We start from the raw sequence: 18,354 nt of genomic DNA on the forward strand, positions 1-18,354 counted from the left end.
TCTCACTGCAACCAGCAAGCCTCCGATACTACTCTAATCTATATATTTCACAAAGCAGCAGCAAGGACGGAAAGGGATAATAAATCAACCACGAAAAGCATATGGAAATCAGGCCCCTACTTTAGTATGGAAAAAGCCAGCATTCTTACATCGTTCAACACATTTTACCATAGTCTAGTCCAACATTTTCCAAATTGTTCTCTGTTAGACATTACTGTTCTGATTGATATTAAATATATTTGCGGGAAAGGGGCAAACAAGTTAACAAATTTAAAGTAGTGTATGTTAGGAAAAACTGACATAAAAACATTAAACACACTTACACAGTTATTTGTTATTTGGGGATAAATGTGTATTAGAAACAGTGTGCCATTCAGAGAATGCCAAGAAATATGACATCATACAATGCATGAACACTTGCTGTTTTCAATCTGTGACTGATGTACAAACAGCATTTACCATTTAACCATCTTGTGGAAATATGTCTCGATTTGATGACTGCTGATCAGTTCTAATATGATTTCTTATGTTACAAACATATACGTATAATTATCAGAGCATATGTGGAAATTAGATATATAAAACAGTATATATTTAGAATTAACATATGTATATATAGTACCGATCATATTTAGATAGACAGATATAGATAGATCAGTATGTAGATGGGTAAATAGACTGATAAAAGGGAGACACACAGAGAGACAAACATAGACACTAAGCATCTTGGATATTTTTGACAGTTAATGCTACCTTATCTGACACTAGCATGAGGAGGTCTAGCTAGTACAGCAATGGGGATCAGAATGGTTGGATTCACAGGAAAATGAAAAGAAGTCAGTAAGGAAAAACGAGGCATTAAAAATAAGCCCAAAGTTTGAAACCTCAAATTTTATAAATATCTATACTAACAAACAAGAAAAATAAAATTTTTCCTAAACATCACGTCATTCCTCCTCCCCTTAACAATTACCTTTAGTGTTAGTTCAGTCTAGACGGTCTTTTTAAAACTTAAAGAAACATATCCAATTATGATTCTCTTTGGCAGATGAGATGATTTTTTAACATTCTGTTCTGTTTTGAAATATTCATAAAGAATTCTGCATTGTAAAAATTTAAACAAAACATAGCTGCCTAATTACCCAATTATATTACTGTTTATCCTTTAATCAGTATCAAATCTCCCAAAAGTTATTTAATACAAATTGTTCATTCACCACCTCTAGAACACTACACAAATCAATTTCTGCATCCTTAAAAAGTAAAGTTTAATATTTTCAAAATACATTTTAAAAGCTCTTACCCATATTGCAAGTTTAGCCTTATTTCCATCCACTGAAATTGTTTTCACCTTAAAGTCAACACCTTAAAGAAATGAAAATTTTGATAAGTCTCCCAGTAAAACAGACTTTTAACATCCATTACCAAGAAAACCAGAAAACAGAAAAGTCACCTTTATCACATGCCCAGTTCACACCCCAAATTCTTAGAATTCTGGATGTGGAGATAAAATCCAGGATCTTAGGATTTAATCAGGATAAATAAAAATCAAATGCTTGTAGAATTCACTCACTCACCTACCTTCCATTCTTCCAAAAAGGAAAAACAGTCAGTTTAAGGTAATAACTCACTATGCGAGCTAAAAGTCAAGAGCTGCAATTACAGTGCTCACATGAAGATTATGCATGGCTGACCGTGGATCATGGCAGCTTCCAGGGGCTCCCTAAGCATCCACATGCTACCGTTAAGAGTGCTGTCCACTGTCAGCCAACCACTAACTCAGATCTTGACTGTAAGCAGCTTGGGGAACCAGTAAAAATATAAAAGGGTCCCTCACTCTTTGTCATATAATTTCTTTATTTTGTTTTTATCCTAAAAAAAAATACTATTTTTATGTGATAACCTAATCAATGATAACCTGCTACAGCACAACTTCAATAAAAGAATTTATACATGAAAACATTTATATACAACCATCTAAGAATCTTCATAAGTGAAAGAGGAGTGCCTAAAGTTCTATGAAAAGCTTCTGTAAGTACTAATTTATGTAAAGAAAAGAGTTTCATAAGAAGTCACACAAGGCTTTATTACAGCAGCCAAAAAAGAAACCTCTCCCTTTCCAGGAAAAGGAGTTGACACATGCCATCTGGCTTAAATGAACAGCAACTGCCCACAGGTCTTTAAAGAGTTCAGTCTACCCCACTGGCCAGAGGGAAAACATTAGCTCAAGAAGCTTGGAAAGAAACTTTCAAAAGATCTTATTAGCTTGTCACAATTAATTCAGAACAGCCCCAACTAAGATGAACAGCACCCTCACATACTAAATGCTTAATAGAACACCTGTCACCAATATGGAAATATATTCGTAATTCTTGGAAGACTTGTGTTGATCCATTACAAATACAAATTCGGTAATAAAAATGCACATTCAAAATGTGCATTATGCCAGGTCTTTCTGTATACCAAATATATATATTTTTTAAGTTTGGTGTTTTGAGCTGGGGTGATAAAGGAGTTGATAAAGCCTAGAATGACGGGCAACCATTAGTAAAAGCACAGTGCTGATTACACAGCCCAAGAAAAACCTAAATATAAAATTTCTTCACAGCCAAACAAACAAAAAATCCCACATGCTAAATAATCTTTTATTTACCAGGTCTAAATAAAGAAGCTACCACACCATTTTAAAAGTGGAACTATCTACATAAACATGAAATTATCTACATTTTCTTCCTATTGCTTTTAAAAAGAAAAAAGAAAAAAAAAAGCCCAAAACCTGAGAAAATTCAGAAAAGGAAAATGGTTCTGACTTGGCGCAGGTACTAAATGATAGCCACTGGCAGACATTACACAGAGATAGCCTCTGCCATGCACACTCTACAGTTAAATTCTCAAGGTTTTTCAGGAAGTATATAAATAACTAATTTTTTTTTCTTAATAATCCCAGGTACATGTTCAAGAGCAGACAAACATCTTTCCTAACTATCAGCTAATTTGTTTACCCAAGAAAAGAAACCCACCACTTCCAGAATGTATGTGTTTTCTACCCATACCCCATCTCCTCTTTCTTTTCTTATTTCCTGGTTTTGCATGTTTGTTGTCAACAGTCTAATGACTGTCTCTGACATAAGAATAATTTGCATGTGAATAACTAACAATGTCTCTAAGTTATGCTTTTGACATATTATATCTGAAACTTACCAATACCATCCACAGGAGACACTGCCCACTGTCGTCCTGCCATCAAAGCTAACAGACACAGGTAGCCTGAAGGGGCACCTAATCTAAATCCAGACCCCTAAAGTCCCCAGTCTTCTTCCCTAGGTTCCTCTGGTGAATCTCACATGCAGCAAGTGAATCTCACATGCAGCAATTGAGCTGTTCAGCTCTCACATGCTAAAACTGCTTCTTCACCATGCTTCTCTTTTGTAAGTGGCTGATAATTTGCCTTAATTGGTACCAGCAGTGGGAGTCTTTTTGAGAGATTTGATTTTGCCAGTTTCTTACCAAATTTGATTAAACTGTCTTTTCAATCTCTTTATGTGGATAACATGGAGCTCACAACAGGAACAGAAGAACTGTCATCTCAGCTTTTTCTTGTCCATTTGTGTTTGCATTTTTAATATGATCTTTAATTCAGTTTCTTCGCAAGAATCTTTTTTTGGGCACACTGGTAAATTTTCATGTGGCACTTACTGCTTATTTCAAAGGTTCCATTAATTATATTATCTAGTTTTAACTAAAACAACCTTCATTAAAAAGGCCAAAGAAAATATGAACTCAACAGTAGATATATGTGAATGGGAGACCAGAAGATATTAATGGAAGCAGAAGTGTATGTCTTGTCCAAGAGGAGAAAAATCAATCAATTAAAAACTACCTCAGTACTGACACAGATGTTACAACTATACACCACATGTTCAAAAAGTTAAGTAGACATGAGTGACATAAAAAAAGATCAAATAGAACTTTCTAAAGATGAAAATGGGCTGGGCACAGTGGCTCATGCCTATAATTCCAACCCTTTGAGAGGCTGAGGTGGGAGGATCGCTTGAGGCCAGGAGTTCAAGACCAACCCTGGCAAAATAGCGAGACTTTGTCTTGACAAAATAAATAATAAATTTTTTTTTTTCTTTTTTGAGACAGAGTCTTGCTGTGTCGCCCAGGCTGGAGTGTAGTGGCAGCGATCTCGGTTCACAGCAAGCTCTGCCTCCCAGGGTCACGCCATTCTCCTGCCTCAGCCTCCCCAGCTGCTGGGACTACAAGCGCCCGCCACCACGCCTGACTAATTTTTTGTATTTTTAGTAGAGACAAGGCTTCACCATGTTAGCCAGGATGGTCTCAATCTCCTGACCTCGTGATCCGCCCGCCTAGGCCTCCCAAAGTGGATTACAGGCGTGAGCCACCACACCTGGCCAAAAATAAAATTTTAAAATTAGCCAGGCATGGTGGCTTGTGCCTGTAGTCCCAGCTTCTCAGGAGGCTGAGGTACGAGGATGGCTTGAACCTGAAAGGTCGAGGCTGAAATGAGCAATGGTTGTGCTACTGCACTCTAGCCTGGATAACACAGCAACACCCTGTCTCAAAAAAAAAAAAAAAAAAAAAGGTAAAATTGGCAATGTCTGAGATGAAAAATACACTGGATGGGATTAACAGCAAATTAGACGCTACAGAGGAAAACATCAGTGAATGTGATGACACAGCAATAGAAACTACCCAAAAGGAAGCAGAAAGAAAAGATTCAAAGAAAATGAGAGACCATCAATCATCTGTGGGACAACTTCAAGCAGCCTAATATTTCAAGCAGCCTAAATATTTCCAGATAAAGGGGACAATTTCCTTGAAAGATTAAAAGCTACCAGAATTTACTGAAATAGATCACAAAGGAAATATTTATAGAATATAGATAAAAAAGGAAATGTGAAGAGAGTCAAAGCATATTATTATGAAAAATCCTAAACATAAAAGAAGGCAGTAATGGAAGAATTCAGAAACAAAAACTCTTTAAGGAAATAAATAGCAAAATGGCAGAGGTCCTTCCTTATTGGTATATTAAATGCAAATAGAATAAACTCTCTTATCAAAAGATTGGCAGAATACTTTTTAAAAATTCAACTACATGCTTTCTATCAGAGATTCACTTTTGGTCTAAAAATACGTTGAGAGTGAAAGGACAGGAAAAGATATTCCAAACAAATAGTAACCAAAAGAAAACAAAGGTAATTATACTAAAATCAGACAAAATAGACTTTTAAGTCAAAAACTCTTAGGAGACCAAAGACAAAATATTTTGATAAAAAGGCCAATTCTCAAGAAGATACAACAATTATAAACATATACACCATAGAACAGAAGTCCAATATATATGAAGCAAACACTGATAGAATTAAATGGAAAAACAGTGTTACAACAGTAGGAGATTCTATGTATTTATTTTCCTAAACACAAGCCCTCCACTGAAAATACTGATTATTTTTATTGCCTGACAGAATTCCAAAACGTCTTTTTTCCTTTTTTTTTTTTTTTACAAATTACATTTTATTTAGATTTTTACAATTACAGTTTTATTACAAAGGATACAATATCAGGACCAACCAAAAAGAAAAACACATAAGGATGAGGTCTGGGAGGGTCCCTAACGTGGAGCTTTCATGCCTCCCCCCTCCTCTCCCCGCAGAACCAGAGCACATCACCCTCTTTTTTTTTTTTTTTTTTTAATCCTCCCACATACTTTATTTTACTTTTTTTTATTTCAATAGGTTTTTAGGAACAGGTGGTATGTGGTTACATGGATAAGTTCTTTAGGGTAATTTCCGAGATTTTGGTGCACCCATCACTCGGGCAGTGCGCACTGTACCCAGTGTGCAGTTATTTTATCCCTCTCCCTGAGTCCCCAAGGTCCACTATATCATTCTTATGCCTCTGTGTCTTCATAGCTTAGCTCCCACTTATAAATGAGAACATACAATGTTTGGTTTTCCATTCCTGAGTTACTTCACTTAGAATAATGGTCTCTAATTCCAGCCAGTTTGCTGCAAATGTCATTATTTTATTCCTTTTCATGGCTAAGTGGTATTCCATGGTATACATATGCCACATTTTATCTACTCGTTGATTGCTGGGCATTTGGGCTGGTTCCATATTTTTGCAATTGTGAATTGTGTTGCTATAAACATGCATGTGCAAGGGTCTTTTTCATATGATAAACAGTCAGAGATTTTAATACACCACTTCCAATTATGAATAGGGTACTGAGATATATTATCAACAGAAAATAAAGGATTTCAAGCCAGTTGGAGCCAACAGAATACTCCGTACAACAACAAATTTTTTTCAAGTGTACATGAAACATTCTCCAGGATAGGCCATATGTTGGCTACAAAACAAGTCTTAATACATATAAAAACAATGAAATCATGCAAACCACTTTTCTGATTACAATGGAATAAACCTAGAAATTAATATCAGAAGGAATACTGGCAAATTCACGAATACATGAAAATGAAACAATACCCTTTTAAACAACCAATAAAAATCATAGAGAAAAATTAGAGAATGCCTTGAGACTAATAAAAATACAATATATTAAAACTTAGGGAATGCAGTGAAAGCAATGTTAACAGACATTTTTTTTTGAGATGGAGTCTTGCTCTGTCACCCAGGCTGGAATGCAGTAGTGCGATACTGGCTCACTGCAACCTCTGCCTCTTGGGTTCAAGTGGTTTACCCATCCCAGCCTCCCTAGTAGCTGGGACTACAGGTGCCCGCAACTATGCCTGGCTAATTTTTGTATTTTTAGTAGAGACGGGGTTTCACCATGTTGGCCAGGCAGATCTCGACCTCCTGACCTAAGGTAATCTGCCTGCCTTGGACTCCTAAAGCGCTAGGATTACAGGCATGAGCCACCACGCCCGGCACAGAAATTTATAGCTGTAAATGAATATATTATAAAGGAAATAAAACTTCAAATCAATAACCTAACTTCATACCTTAAGGAACTAAAAGAGAAGAGTAAACTCTGTGCAAAGCTAGCAGGGCAAAAGTAACAAATAATATGAGCAAAGATAATTAGAGAATAAAACACAGTAAGGAAAACTGATAACCAAAGTTGTTTTTTCTTAAAGATCAACAAAATAGACAAACTTTTAAACTAGATTAACTTAAAAAAAAAAAGAGAGAGAGAGAGTGAGAGAAAACATTCAAATTACAAAACTCAGATATGAAAATAGGGCCATTACTACCAATTTTACAGAAAAAAAAAGGATCATAAGAGAATACTACAAACAACTGTATGTCAACAAATTGGATAACCTAAATTAAATTGGCAAATTTTAACAAATACACAATCTGCCAAAATTTACTCATGAATAGAAAACTTGAATAGACCCATAACCAGTAAGAAGACTGAATCAGTAATCAATCAAGTTTATTCCCAGAATGCAAGAACAGTTGAACTTCAAGAAAAATGAATCAAAGTAATATATCACATTAAAAGAATGAAGGGTTTTAAACACATGATGATCATCTTGATGCAGAAAACGCATTTGACAAAATTCAATTCCCTTTCATGATAAAAACACTCAACAAATTAGGAATAGAAGGGAATTTCCTCAACATGATATACACCACATATGAAAAACCCATGGCTAAGTCATACTCAATGGTGATAAAGCTTTGGGTTTTTTCCAAGTTGTTTCGGCTAGTCTACTTCCTTCGCATTTCCTAGTGAATTTTAGAATCAGCTTGTTGACTTAAAAATAAAAGCCTGCTGGGATTTTGATAGGGATTATGTTGAATCTATAGATCACTTTGGGGAGAACTGACCTCTTAGCAATATTAAATCTTATGGCTACTGAAAAAGTAATATCTTTCCATTCATTTAGGCCTTTAAAAATTAATCTGAAAGTATTTTGTAATTTTCAGTATTACACATCTTTGACAATTTTGGCAAATTGAGCCCTAGGTATTCCATAGATTTTTATTTAAAATTGTACTTAAATTTTTCGTCTTCCTTTTATTCATTACTAATATATAGAAATACAATTGACACTTTAAATATAGATTTTGTATTCCTGTGGATTTTTACATTCTTCTTTTCCAATCTGGATGCATTTCTTGTCTTACTGCCCTGCCTAAAAATTTCTAGTACAATAGAAGTGGTGAGAGCTTATATCCTTATTCTATTCCTTATATTAAGGGGACAACATTCTTTCATCATTAAGTATGATGTTAGCTGTATGTCTTTTATATATACCCTTTTATCAGGTTTCTATTCACAGTTTACTGAGTGATGTTATCAAGGATACATGTTGGATTTTTCTCAAATGCATTTTCTGCATCTATTGAGATGATTATGTGATATTTCTTTTTTAGTTTAAAGTAGTGAGGTATGCACTGATTTTTTTATTCAATGTTAAACCAACTTTTCCTTTGTGGGATAAATCCCACTTCATTTTGTGTTGTTCTTCGTATGTTTCATATCAATTGATAATTTTTCAAAAGCACAAAAGCTATTCAGTGTAGAAAGGACAGTCTTTTCAACTAATAGTGTTAGAACAACTGGATATCCATATGCCAGGAAAAAAAAAAAGAACTTCATACCTTACATTGTATTCAAAACTTAATTCAAAAAATTATACTTAATGTAACACTTTAAACTATAAAACTCCTGGAAGAAAATATAGGGGAAAATCACTGCAACCTTCTACCAGACAAAAGATACAACACTGAAATCATCATCCACAAATGGAAAAATTAAGAAATTAGATTTCATCAAAATAAAAAACATATGCTGTTAGAAACATACTTTTACACGAATGAAAAGACAAGCCAGAGACTGGGAGGAAAACATTTGCAAGCATATATCATCTAATAAGGGACTTAAATGCAGAATATATTTTAAAAACTCTCAAAGCCCAACAAAAAGCAAAAAACCCACTTAAAAATTAATGAAAAACTTGAACAGACACTGCAAAAAAAATACATATATACAGTCTATATAAATGTGTGTATAGACATTAAAAAGACACTCAACCTCATTAGTCATTAGCAAAATTCAAATTAAACCACAATGAGATCCAAACACATACCTACTTACCCATTTGAAAATAAGGTGAAAATTTAAAAGGCTGCTCATAGAAATATAAAAGGTGAGGGGTACAGAAGAATAAGAATTCTCATATGAAGCTAGTGGGAATGTAAAAATGATACAACCACTTTATAAAAATATGGCCAAACTGTTTTCCAAAGTTAAATATGCATTTACCATATGACTCAGGAATTCCATTATTGGGTATGTATTCTAAAGAAATAAAAATTAGTATTCATACAAAATCCTGTACCTGAATGTTTACAACAGGACTATTCATAATCACTAAAAACTAGAAACAACACAAATGTCTTAAAATAGATGAATAGATAAACCAACTAAAACTGTGGTACATCCACACAATGGAATATAGCTCAGCAATAAAAAGGAACAAACAATTCACAGGAACTTGGATGAAGCTCAAAGGCATCAAGCTAGGTGAAAGCAGTCTCAAAGGTAACATACCATATGACTCCCCTTATATGACATTCTCAAAAAAGATAAAACTGTAGACCAGATAAGTGGCTGCTAAGGTTAGAGGCAGGAGGACCAGACTAGAATAGAACAGAAAGCGATAGCACCATGTAGTTTTGGGGATGATGGAACTAGTTGGTATGCCAACTGTGGTAGCAATTATATGACCATAAACACTTGTTTTAATACGTATGTTAAAAATCAAACTGTACATCAAAAAAATCAACTTTAATGTATAATTTTAAAAAAATACTGCTATGAACTCATATGTAAGAAACACGATAGATCAAAAATATTTTCTGAAAGAATAAATTATCAAGAATGTGTATTGTAAAACCTCTACTTCTTTTCAATTTAGGATTTACTTTGTTGTTGTCAAGTCTGAGACTGATTCTGTATAACTGTTCCATGGGCTTTTAAAGTAGTGAGATCTTTATTCAAAAGATTTGCTGATTGTGTTAGTCCAATTCCCTATGCCTTTATCTGTATCTTTTGGGTCTATCTATCTACAAAAGAAATGCAGCAAATCCAATACAACTGTGTTTTCATCAAATTCTTTTTTTTTCTTTGAGACGGAGTCTCGCTCTGTCATCCAGGCTGCAGTGCAGTGGCGTAATCTCGGCTCACTGCAATCTCTGCCTCCCAGATTCAAGTGATACTCCTGTCTCAGCCTCCCGAGTGGCTAGGACTACAGGTGTGAGCCACCATGCCTGGTTAATTTTTGTATTTTTAGTAGAGACAGGGTTTCACTGTGTTGGACAGGCTGGTCTCGAACTCCTGAAATCAGATGATATGCCCTCCTCAGCATCCCAAAGTGCTGGGATTACAGGTGTGAGTCACCGCACCTGGCCCTCACTGAATTCTTTTCTTGAGTTTTGAAGTTTTTATAGAGAGCTTCTACGTTTGGTGCCTACTTATTTATGACTGTTACAGCTGCTTAGTTAATTTACTGGGCCAACATTATATACTATCCACTTTATTCTGTCCAGTGCATTAACCTTAAATTCTACCTAACTTAGGCTTTATTTTACCACATCACTTTTGCATTTTTGCATTTGCCTGGGTCATCTATTTTCAACCTTCTCTTACTTCTTTTTCAACTCTAGCTGATAATCTGAATTAGTATGAGAAGTGGACCCAGGCACATTTAATTAATTAACATATTTAATTTTACTGCTTCCCTCTTAATTATATTTAGCATTCTTTGACATTCAGGTCAAATATGTGGTTGATATACTGTGAAATAATTAAAAGAATTTCAAATTAGAAGTTGGGAGGCTGGAGTTAGCCCCAGCCTTCTGACTAAGGTATAGCCTAAGGAATATAGACTAAGGTATAGAAATCAAAGATTTCTTTCTTTTTTTTTTCTTTTTGAGATAGAGTTTCTGTCACCCAGGCTGGAGTGCAGTGGTGCGATCTTGGCTCACTGCAACCTCCACCTCCTGGGTTTAAGTGATTCTCCTGCCTCAGCCTCCCAGGTACCTAGGATTACACACACCTGCCAACATGCCTGGCTAATTTTTATATTTTTAGGGGAGACTGAGGTTTCACCATGTTGACCAGGCTGGTCTCAAACTCCTGACCTTCAGTGATCCACCTGCCTCGGCCTCCCAAAGTGCTGAGAGTACAGGCGTGAGCCACTGCGCCTGGCCCAAAGATTTCAAATGTTCAAAGGGGAAAACAAAACTGAAAATTCAAAGTATCCAGAGCAATGACAAAGAAACACTCCATACCAAAACCTATGGAACACAGAATTGGTTCTTAGAGAACATCTTTAACAAAGAATAAGGATTAAAAATAAGGGGACTTAATATTTATGTTAACAAGCCAAAAAATATGCCAAAAGAAAAGCAGGAAGAACAAGGGAAAAAAATTAAAGCAATCCTCAAAACAGTAAAATAGATACATTCCTTAGGAGAAGAACAAAAATAGACGAAATGAAGAGCCACAATCACAGATAATGAAAAGTTTAAAATAATACTATGTGCAACTAACTTAAGAGAAAATGAATATTTTCCCAGTTACACTCCCAAGACTATTCTAAGAATAGAAAACTTGAAGAGGTTGGAATGGTAAAGAAGGAAGGAGGATCAGATTGATTCAACAGGTAAAATGTAACCCTTAAAGAACAGATAATTCCAATATTATTTAAGCTTGTCATGAAATTTTTTCTTTTTTTTAATTTTTTTATTTTTTGAGACAGGTCTTGCTCTATCACCCAGGCTAGAATACAGTGGTACGATGACAGCTCACTGCAGCCTTGACCTCCCAGGCTCAAGTGATCCTCCTGCCTTGGCCTCACAAAGTGCTGGGATTATCGGCATAAGCCACTGCGCCCAGCAGAAGTCATAGGTATTTTTGAAAGCTCACTAAGGAAATAACATCAACCCATAACAACTACAATTTTTCTAAGTGTAGTTGAAATATGCCAACCCTCAAAAGACATTTTCACATATTTTAACAATTATAAGTCTTAAAATAGATTAAGAAATATGTGTGAGCCAGTCTGAAGTAGAAAAATGGTTTTACATTCATTTTCTAGGTTTTTATTTGAAAATAGTTTTTTAAGGCACCCTTTTTATATTCAAAAGTTACATAAAACGGAGTAAATAAAAAACAACGTAAAGCAAATTGTGCCTAATCAGATTATATAAAATTAGTATAACTAATTTCTACAGGATCTAATTTCCATGCTTACCAATGCCATCTATGCTACCAATTACTTAGATAAGTACCTGATTAAGGACCACCATGTGACCCTGTCATAGCAGAAAAATAAACCTAATACTATCTTTTATCAAACACTCCTATGTAATAAGCAAACAAAAAAACTGGTCAAGATACTTTTGCAGGCTGAGAGCAGTGGCTCACACCTGCAATCCCAGCACTTCGGGAGGCCAAGGTAGGAGGACTGCTTGAACCCAGGAGTTCAAGATCAGCCTAAGCAACATGGTGAGACCCCATCTCCAAAAAAATACAAAAATCATCCGGGCATGGTGGCACGTGCCTGTAGTTCCAGTTCAGGAGGCTCAGGTGGATCACTTGAGCCCAGGTGGTCGAGGCTGGAGTGAGCTGTGTTTGTGCCACTGCATTCCAGCCTGGTGACAGAACAAGACCCTGCCTCAAAAAAAAAAAAAAAAAAAAAAAAAACCCTGCAATTTTGTGTATATAACTGTATATTTTTACATCAGAAATGTTATCTTGTACTACATTTTTAAAAATTTATGTTTCGGAATGTTTCCTTCTGAGTCTCAATATGCATATGTTGGATTTCCTTCTCTGATTTCCACATCTATCATTTTCTAATTCATTTTAACATTTTCATTAATTTTGGTAAATTCTACCTGCTTTTTCCATTTCTAGACCTGTCTCTTATTGTATCTTCCACTGTTCTCTATTATCTACGTGATCCTTTCAATTTCATCTTCATTTCAATAAAGGTTTTATTTTCTAATTTCATTTATTTTTCTTTCCACTCAATCAGCTTACCTTGCATTTTCTCATGCACTCACTCTATTTCTTCCCTGGCCTCTTATATCAACTGCTTTGAGCTGCTAATGAAGTAAATACTTCATTAAGCTTTCTAAACTCATGGCAAAATGTTTGGTCACAATGTTCATCTTCTTTATGGCAATATTTTAGGTTACTGTTCTTCATTTGTCCTTTGTTTTTCTGTTTCTTTCTTCCTTTCTGATTTCCAAACATTTGTGGCAGTCAAGCTTAATGAATTCCTTTTGGTTATTCATCTTTGAAGAAGTGCTGGTTGTACGGAACCTGATATTTGTAAGAGGTTCATGCAGAAGGCCAGAGTGCCTCCAGTTCTGGACTGACAACCTTTTCGTGATTCAGAGATTTACCTAAGAGACAGTTTAGCGTTTTACTTCTCAACAGCCAGTGCAGACAGGCAGTCTGGAGGTTTTTCACAATGCAGTCATCTCCTCCCCAACTGCTGTAGAGATAGACACATATTACTTCCTGCAAAAATGGTTTGTTTATGTGACTCCCCGTTTGGCTTCATTTCCCTGACTTCTTAGAATCAAACTAGGTGTAGGAAAGCTCCTGCCTTGAGCTGAAGAAACCCATTTCACTTTTGTAAACAAGGGGTTTAGGTTTTATACCTCAGGGGGGCCTTGCAGTTTCATGTTTCTTGCTGTCTCTGAGCTCCACAGCCATGGCATTCTATCTACTTCTTCCCACATGCAGCCAGCCTGATCGCCACTGCTCCTGGCAACAATTCCACCTATTTTGTGGCTTGGGGTTTTTAACTGTCTTCTAGTTTAGTGGAATGCTGGGTTTGTGTGTCAGTTTTTCCCTCTCTTTGTTGTTTTTAGCTAATTGCCAACAAAGAAAAATGCTAACTTTATAGTACCATCTGCAATTGCAAATCCAACAATTATCTTAAAAGAGTATTTTATACAAGACGGAAACTTAAGTGTCTCACTAAGTTACTAAAAGGTAACAATACACTTTCCTTACTACTATTTTACTGTGGGGTAAAACACCAATTTTGCATAAAACACTAATTTTCACAAGGTCATTAAGTAATTGTTTTTATTTTAAAAACTCACGTGTGGGCTGGGCGTGGTGGCTCACACCTGTAATCCTAGCACTTTGGGAGGCTGAGGCAGGTGCATCGTTTGAGGTCAGGAGTTCAAGACCAGCCTGGCCAATATACTGAAACCCCATCTCTACTAAAAATATAAAAATTAGCAAGGCATGGTGGCACGCGCCTGCAATCCCAGCTTCTTGGGAGGCTGAGGCAGGAGCATCACTTGAACCTGGGAGTTGGAGACTGCAGTGAGCTGAGATCATGCACTACTGCACTCCGGCCTGGGCAACACAGAGAGACTCTCATCTCAAAAAAAACAAAACAAAAAAATAAAAACAAAAAATATATATATATACACATATATATACATGTTATACCTAAGGCAGAAAGTAATCTGATGCTTCAATGTAAAAGATACTTTGTTCAACATATTCAAGATCCAGGGCCTGTTTGGGGAACAAATTATATATATTTTCACCAGCATACTATAATCTTAATATTTGTCTTTGCAGAAGACAAAGCCTTTTTAGTAATAAAGACAACCCACGATTTGGCATGCTACTAGTCCCCAAATTCCATTTGAGTTTGTAATGTAGACAGTTAATATTATATGTATGTTCATTCCTTCAGTAAAATTTTAACTTTAGGCAAGTTTATTTTTCTGCCAGTTGCTACTGCTCTCCTCCTGGCTAGCCATTACCAATATGTACTCAGACAGGTTTTGACCAAAATAAGGTTTTACTACTAAGTAATTTTTATAGGAGTAAATAATACACCAGTCTGGGCACAGTGGCTCACACCCATAATCTCAACACTTTGGGAGGCCCAAGGTGGGTGGATCACTTGAGGCCAGGAGTTCAATACCAGCCTGGCCAACATAGCAAAACCTGTCTCTACTAAAAATACAATTAGCCAGGTGTGGTGGTGCATGCCTGTAGTCTTGGCTACTCAGGAAGCTGAGGCACCAGAATCACTTGAACAGAGGTAGAGGCTGCAGTGAGTCAAGGTTGTGCCACTTCATTCCAGCCTGAGCAACAGAGCAAGACTCTGTCTCAAAAAAAAAAAAAAAATTAATTAATTAAATAATAATAATAAAGCCAAATTACAATGGATTTTGAATTAGTGTTTTAAATGATTCCCTTTCCTATGACACAAATAACAGTAAATCTGTAAATGTTAATATCATGCAAAAGCTAAGTAATGCCTAATTTATTGAAAATTTACAGGCACCATGAGTTCATATGCAGAAAAAGAAACAAACAAACATGAGCTCCTCCTGAGCTGGGCATGGTGGTGCATGGCTGTGGTTCCACCTACTTGGGAGGCTGAGGCAGGAGGATCGCTTGAGCCCAGGAGTCTGAGGCCAGCCTGGGCAACACAGCGAAACACTGCCTCATAAAAAAAGAAAAAAAAGAAAGAGCTCTTACTTACAGACTTCCAAACAAGATATGTAGACAGAGTGATGGCATTTTTTTAAAAATCCCCATTTGATAACAATCACAGTTGGAATGACAAGATCATATACTGTCCTTATCACTTGTCACAGGCAAGAATTATCAATGGATGCTACAACAAGAGGGCAAAAGGTGTAAGAAGGAGTATACCTATATAGTCTCAATGTATCTCTCTACAATAAATATATATATTAGTTATGAAGGGAAAAATAATAACTTCACAGAGGAGTAAGCTGGCATATATCACCTTAAGTAACCAAAGTCCCACCACTAGTAAATGGGATAAATAGACACAATGTGCCTCCTAACACTATGCTCTGGAAAACACTTCTGTGGGATTCCTGCCAAAACTGCATAATCTGAATCTAACTGTAAGGACACACCGGACATACACAAATTGAGAGACATTCTACAAAATAATTATTTACTCTTCAAAAATGTCAAGGCCCTGAAAAGGCAAATGAAGACTGATGAATTATTGATTAAAGAGGCTGAAGAGGCTCGACACGGTGGCTCAAAGCTGTAATCCCAGTACTTTGGGAGGCTGAGATGGGTAGATCACTTGAGGTCAGGAGCTCAAGACCAGGTTGGCCAACATGGCAAACCCTGTCTCTACCAAAAATACAAAGAAAAATTAGCCAGGCGTGGTGGCATGCGCCTGTAGTCCCAGCTACTCAGGTGGCTGAGGCAGGAGGATCACTGGAACCTGGAAAGTGGAGGTTGCACTGAGCTGAGATGGTGCCACTGCACTCCAGCCTGAGCGACAGAGCAAGACTCTGTCTCAAAAATAAATTAATTCATTAATTAAATAAAATAAAAGAGACTAAAGAGAAATAACTAAATTCAACATATGATCCTGGACCCAAAACAATTATTTGTCTTTTGCTATATGAGACATTAATGGAACAACTGATAAAATCTGTTAATAGACAATAAAATGTATCTATGTTCATTTAAGAAATACACATTAAAGTATGCAGACATTGAAGACATCATGTCTACAAACTACTCTCAATTCATTTTTTTAAAAAAGAATACTGTGTGTATGTAGAGAGAGAACGATAAAGCAAATGTGACAAACATTAACATTTAGAGTAATTTAATAGGATACACATGAATTATTTGTGCTATTTTTACAAATCTGTGGTCTGAAATTGTTTCACAATAAAATTTTAAAAATAGACATACAATAAATGAAAACAAAGGCAGTTAAGAAAAACTCTTTATTTTCCCTGACAATAATGCTAGGATCATCTTTACTATATTCTCCTCATCAGATCATGAAATTTTAAAGCTGGAAAAAAAAGTATTCTCTCTCCCCAAATCCTTCCAATTTACAGATGAAGTTAGTAAGTCAAGTGACTTCATCAAGATTACACATAATTCAAGGCAAAGCCAACCAAGACTATTATCTAGCTCTGACTCAGCTCAGCTACCTTTCAACTATTCCAAGTGGTCTCTTCATCCTTTTACGTTATCTACAGTCTAAACACATGATACCAAAATACTTACCTCTATCTTCTCATAAGTTAGTGTGACTAACCACTTTCAGGCAATCTAAATTTTATCCTTAAAAGGCATTTAAGTATCATTGCTCCTAACAATCCTTAATAACTAGTATCAATACATATGTAAAGATAAGAATACATGTCAAACACTGTAGCAAATGCTGAACATACAAAATTAACACACTCTGTTAGGTCCATAATGACGGAGACCAAGTTTCCCTGGCATACAATAAGTATTCAAATATAACTGTTGTATATTACAAAATAAAAGACAATCCAAAGTATAGGAAAGAAATGTGCGTACAGAAAATTACATTAGCAGTTTTAATAAAGTGCCATGAGACAACAGATAAGGAAGTTATTTTCTCTTGGTAAGATCTAGAAAAGCTTCAGAGATTTAATGATACCAAAATAAGTCTTGAAGGACAAATAAGATTTCAACAGACATGGAGGCAGTGGGGTGGTGAGAAGAAGGTAGAAGGATTTAGATTAAAAAGGCCAAAGGCAAGAAAATACTGGCCATTTCTATAGAATTTTTAAACACAGGCTTACCTATTGTTGCTGCAAGTTCTGGATCAAATGTATCATCTGTGAACCTCAAGAGCAGGCTGAAAGAGATATTAAAAAGACAGGTTGGGAACTTGAATTTTCTCATCATATGATAAATGTGTTCATAACTATTTGGTCACACATTATTAGATGCAGATAATAAATGATGTAGGCCTTCTCTTAGAGCAGGTATACACAGAAAAATTAAATTACTAGAGCAGGTATACACAGAAAAATTAAATTACTAGAAAGGCAATTTAAAAATCCCAAGAGCAAAGTAGTTTACTATTAAATATATTCCCCATGGTCTCCTACACAATCCCCCAAGTACAAAAGGTGGGGGTTTTTGTTGTTGTTGTTGTTGTTTAACTGTTCTGGTATGTCCTTCTGAGAAAAATGATACTAACAGCATGTCATGCTTTAACTGACATAGATGAAAAGGGAAAAAATAAAGTCCCTTAGAATGCAACAAACTAGCTTTTAAAAATCTGATTGTGTAATCCACTCTGAATTCAAGCAAAACCAGAAACATATCAAAGCCGAGCATTCTGTAACACGCAGTATGGCTACTACCTAAGAGAAGATATAGTAAAAAGAGAGGTAAAAAGAAAGATCACACGACAGAGTAGGTAGACTCGGGCAAACACCAGGTAGAGTGTATAAAACCAAGTAGGCAACTGGAGGCTACTGGAGGCTTTTAAAGAAGTTATGACAAGTACTCCTCTTTGTTTT

At 35.8% G+C, this 18,354-nt stretch overlaps 1 protein-coding gene across 5 annotated transcripts in view; it reads right to left on the bottom strand.

Annotated features, from left to right (window-relative positions):
* LOC105479989 (RAB18, member RAS oncogene family) overlaps nt 1-18,354 on the bottom strand; it is a 37,446-nt gene that overhangs the window by 14,062 nt on the left and 5,030 nt on the right. For all 5 annotated transcript variants that reach the window (XM_011738365.2, XM_011738369.2, XM_011738366.2 and 2 more), the window contains exons 2-3: nt 17,626-17,681; nt 1,304-1,365 (exon numbers count right to left, since the gene is read on the bottom strand). In XM_011738365.2, the coding sequence (XP_011736667.1) occupies nt 1,304-1,365; nt 17,626-17,681 (118 nt within the window). The remainder of the gene's footprint in view (nt 1-1,303; nt 1,366-17,625; nt 17,682-18,354) is intronic.

Source organism: Macaca nemestrina, chromosome 9 (genome assembly GCF_043159975.1).
Source record: "Macaca nemestrina isolate mMacNem1 chromosome 9, mMacNem.hap1, whole genome shotgun sequence".
Classification (NCBI taxonomy): domain Eukaryota; kingdom Metazoa; phylum Chordata; class Mammalia; order Primates; family Cercopithecidae; genus Macaca; species Macaca nemestrina.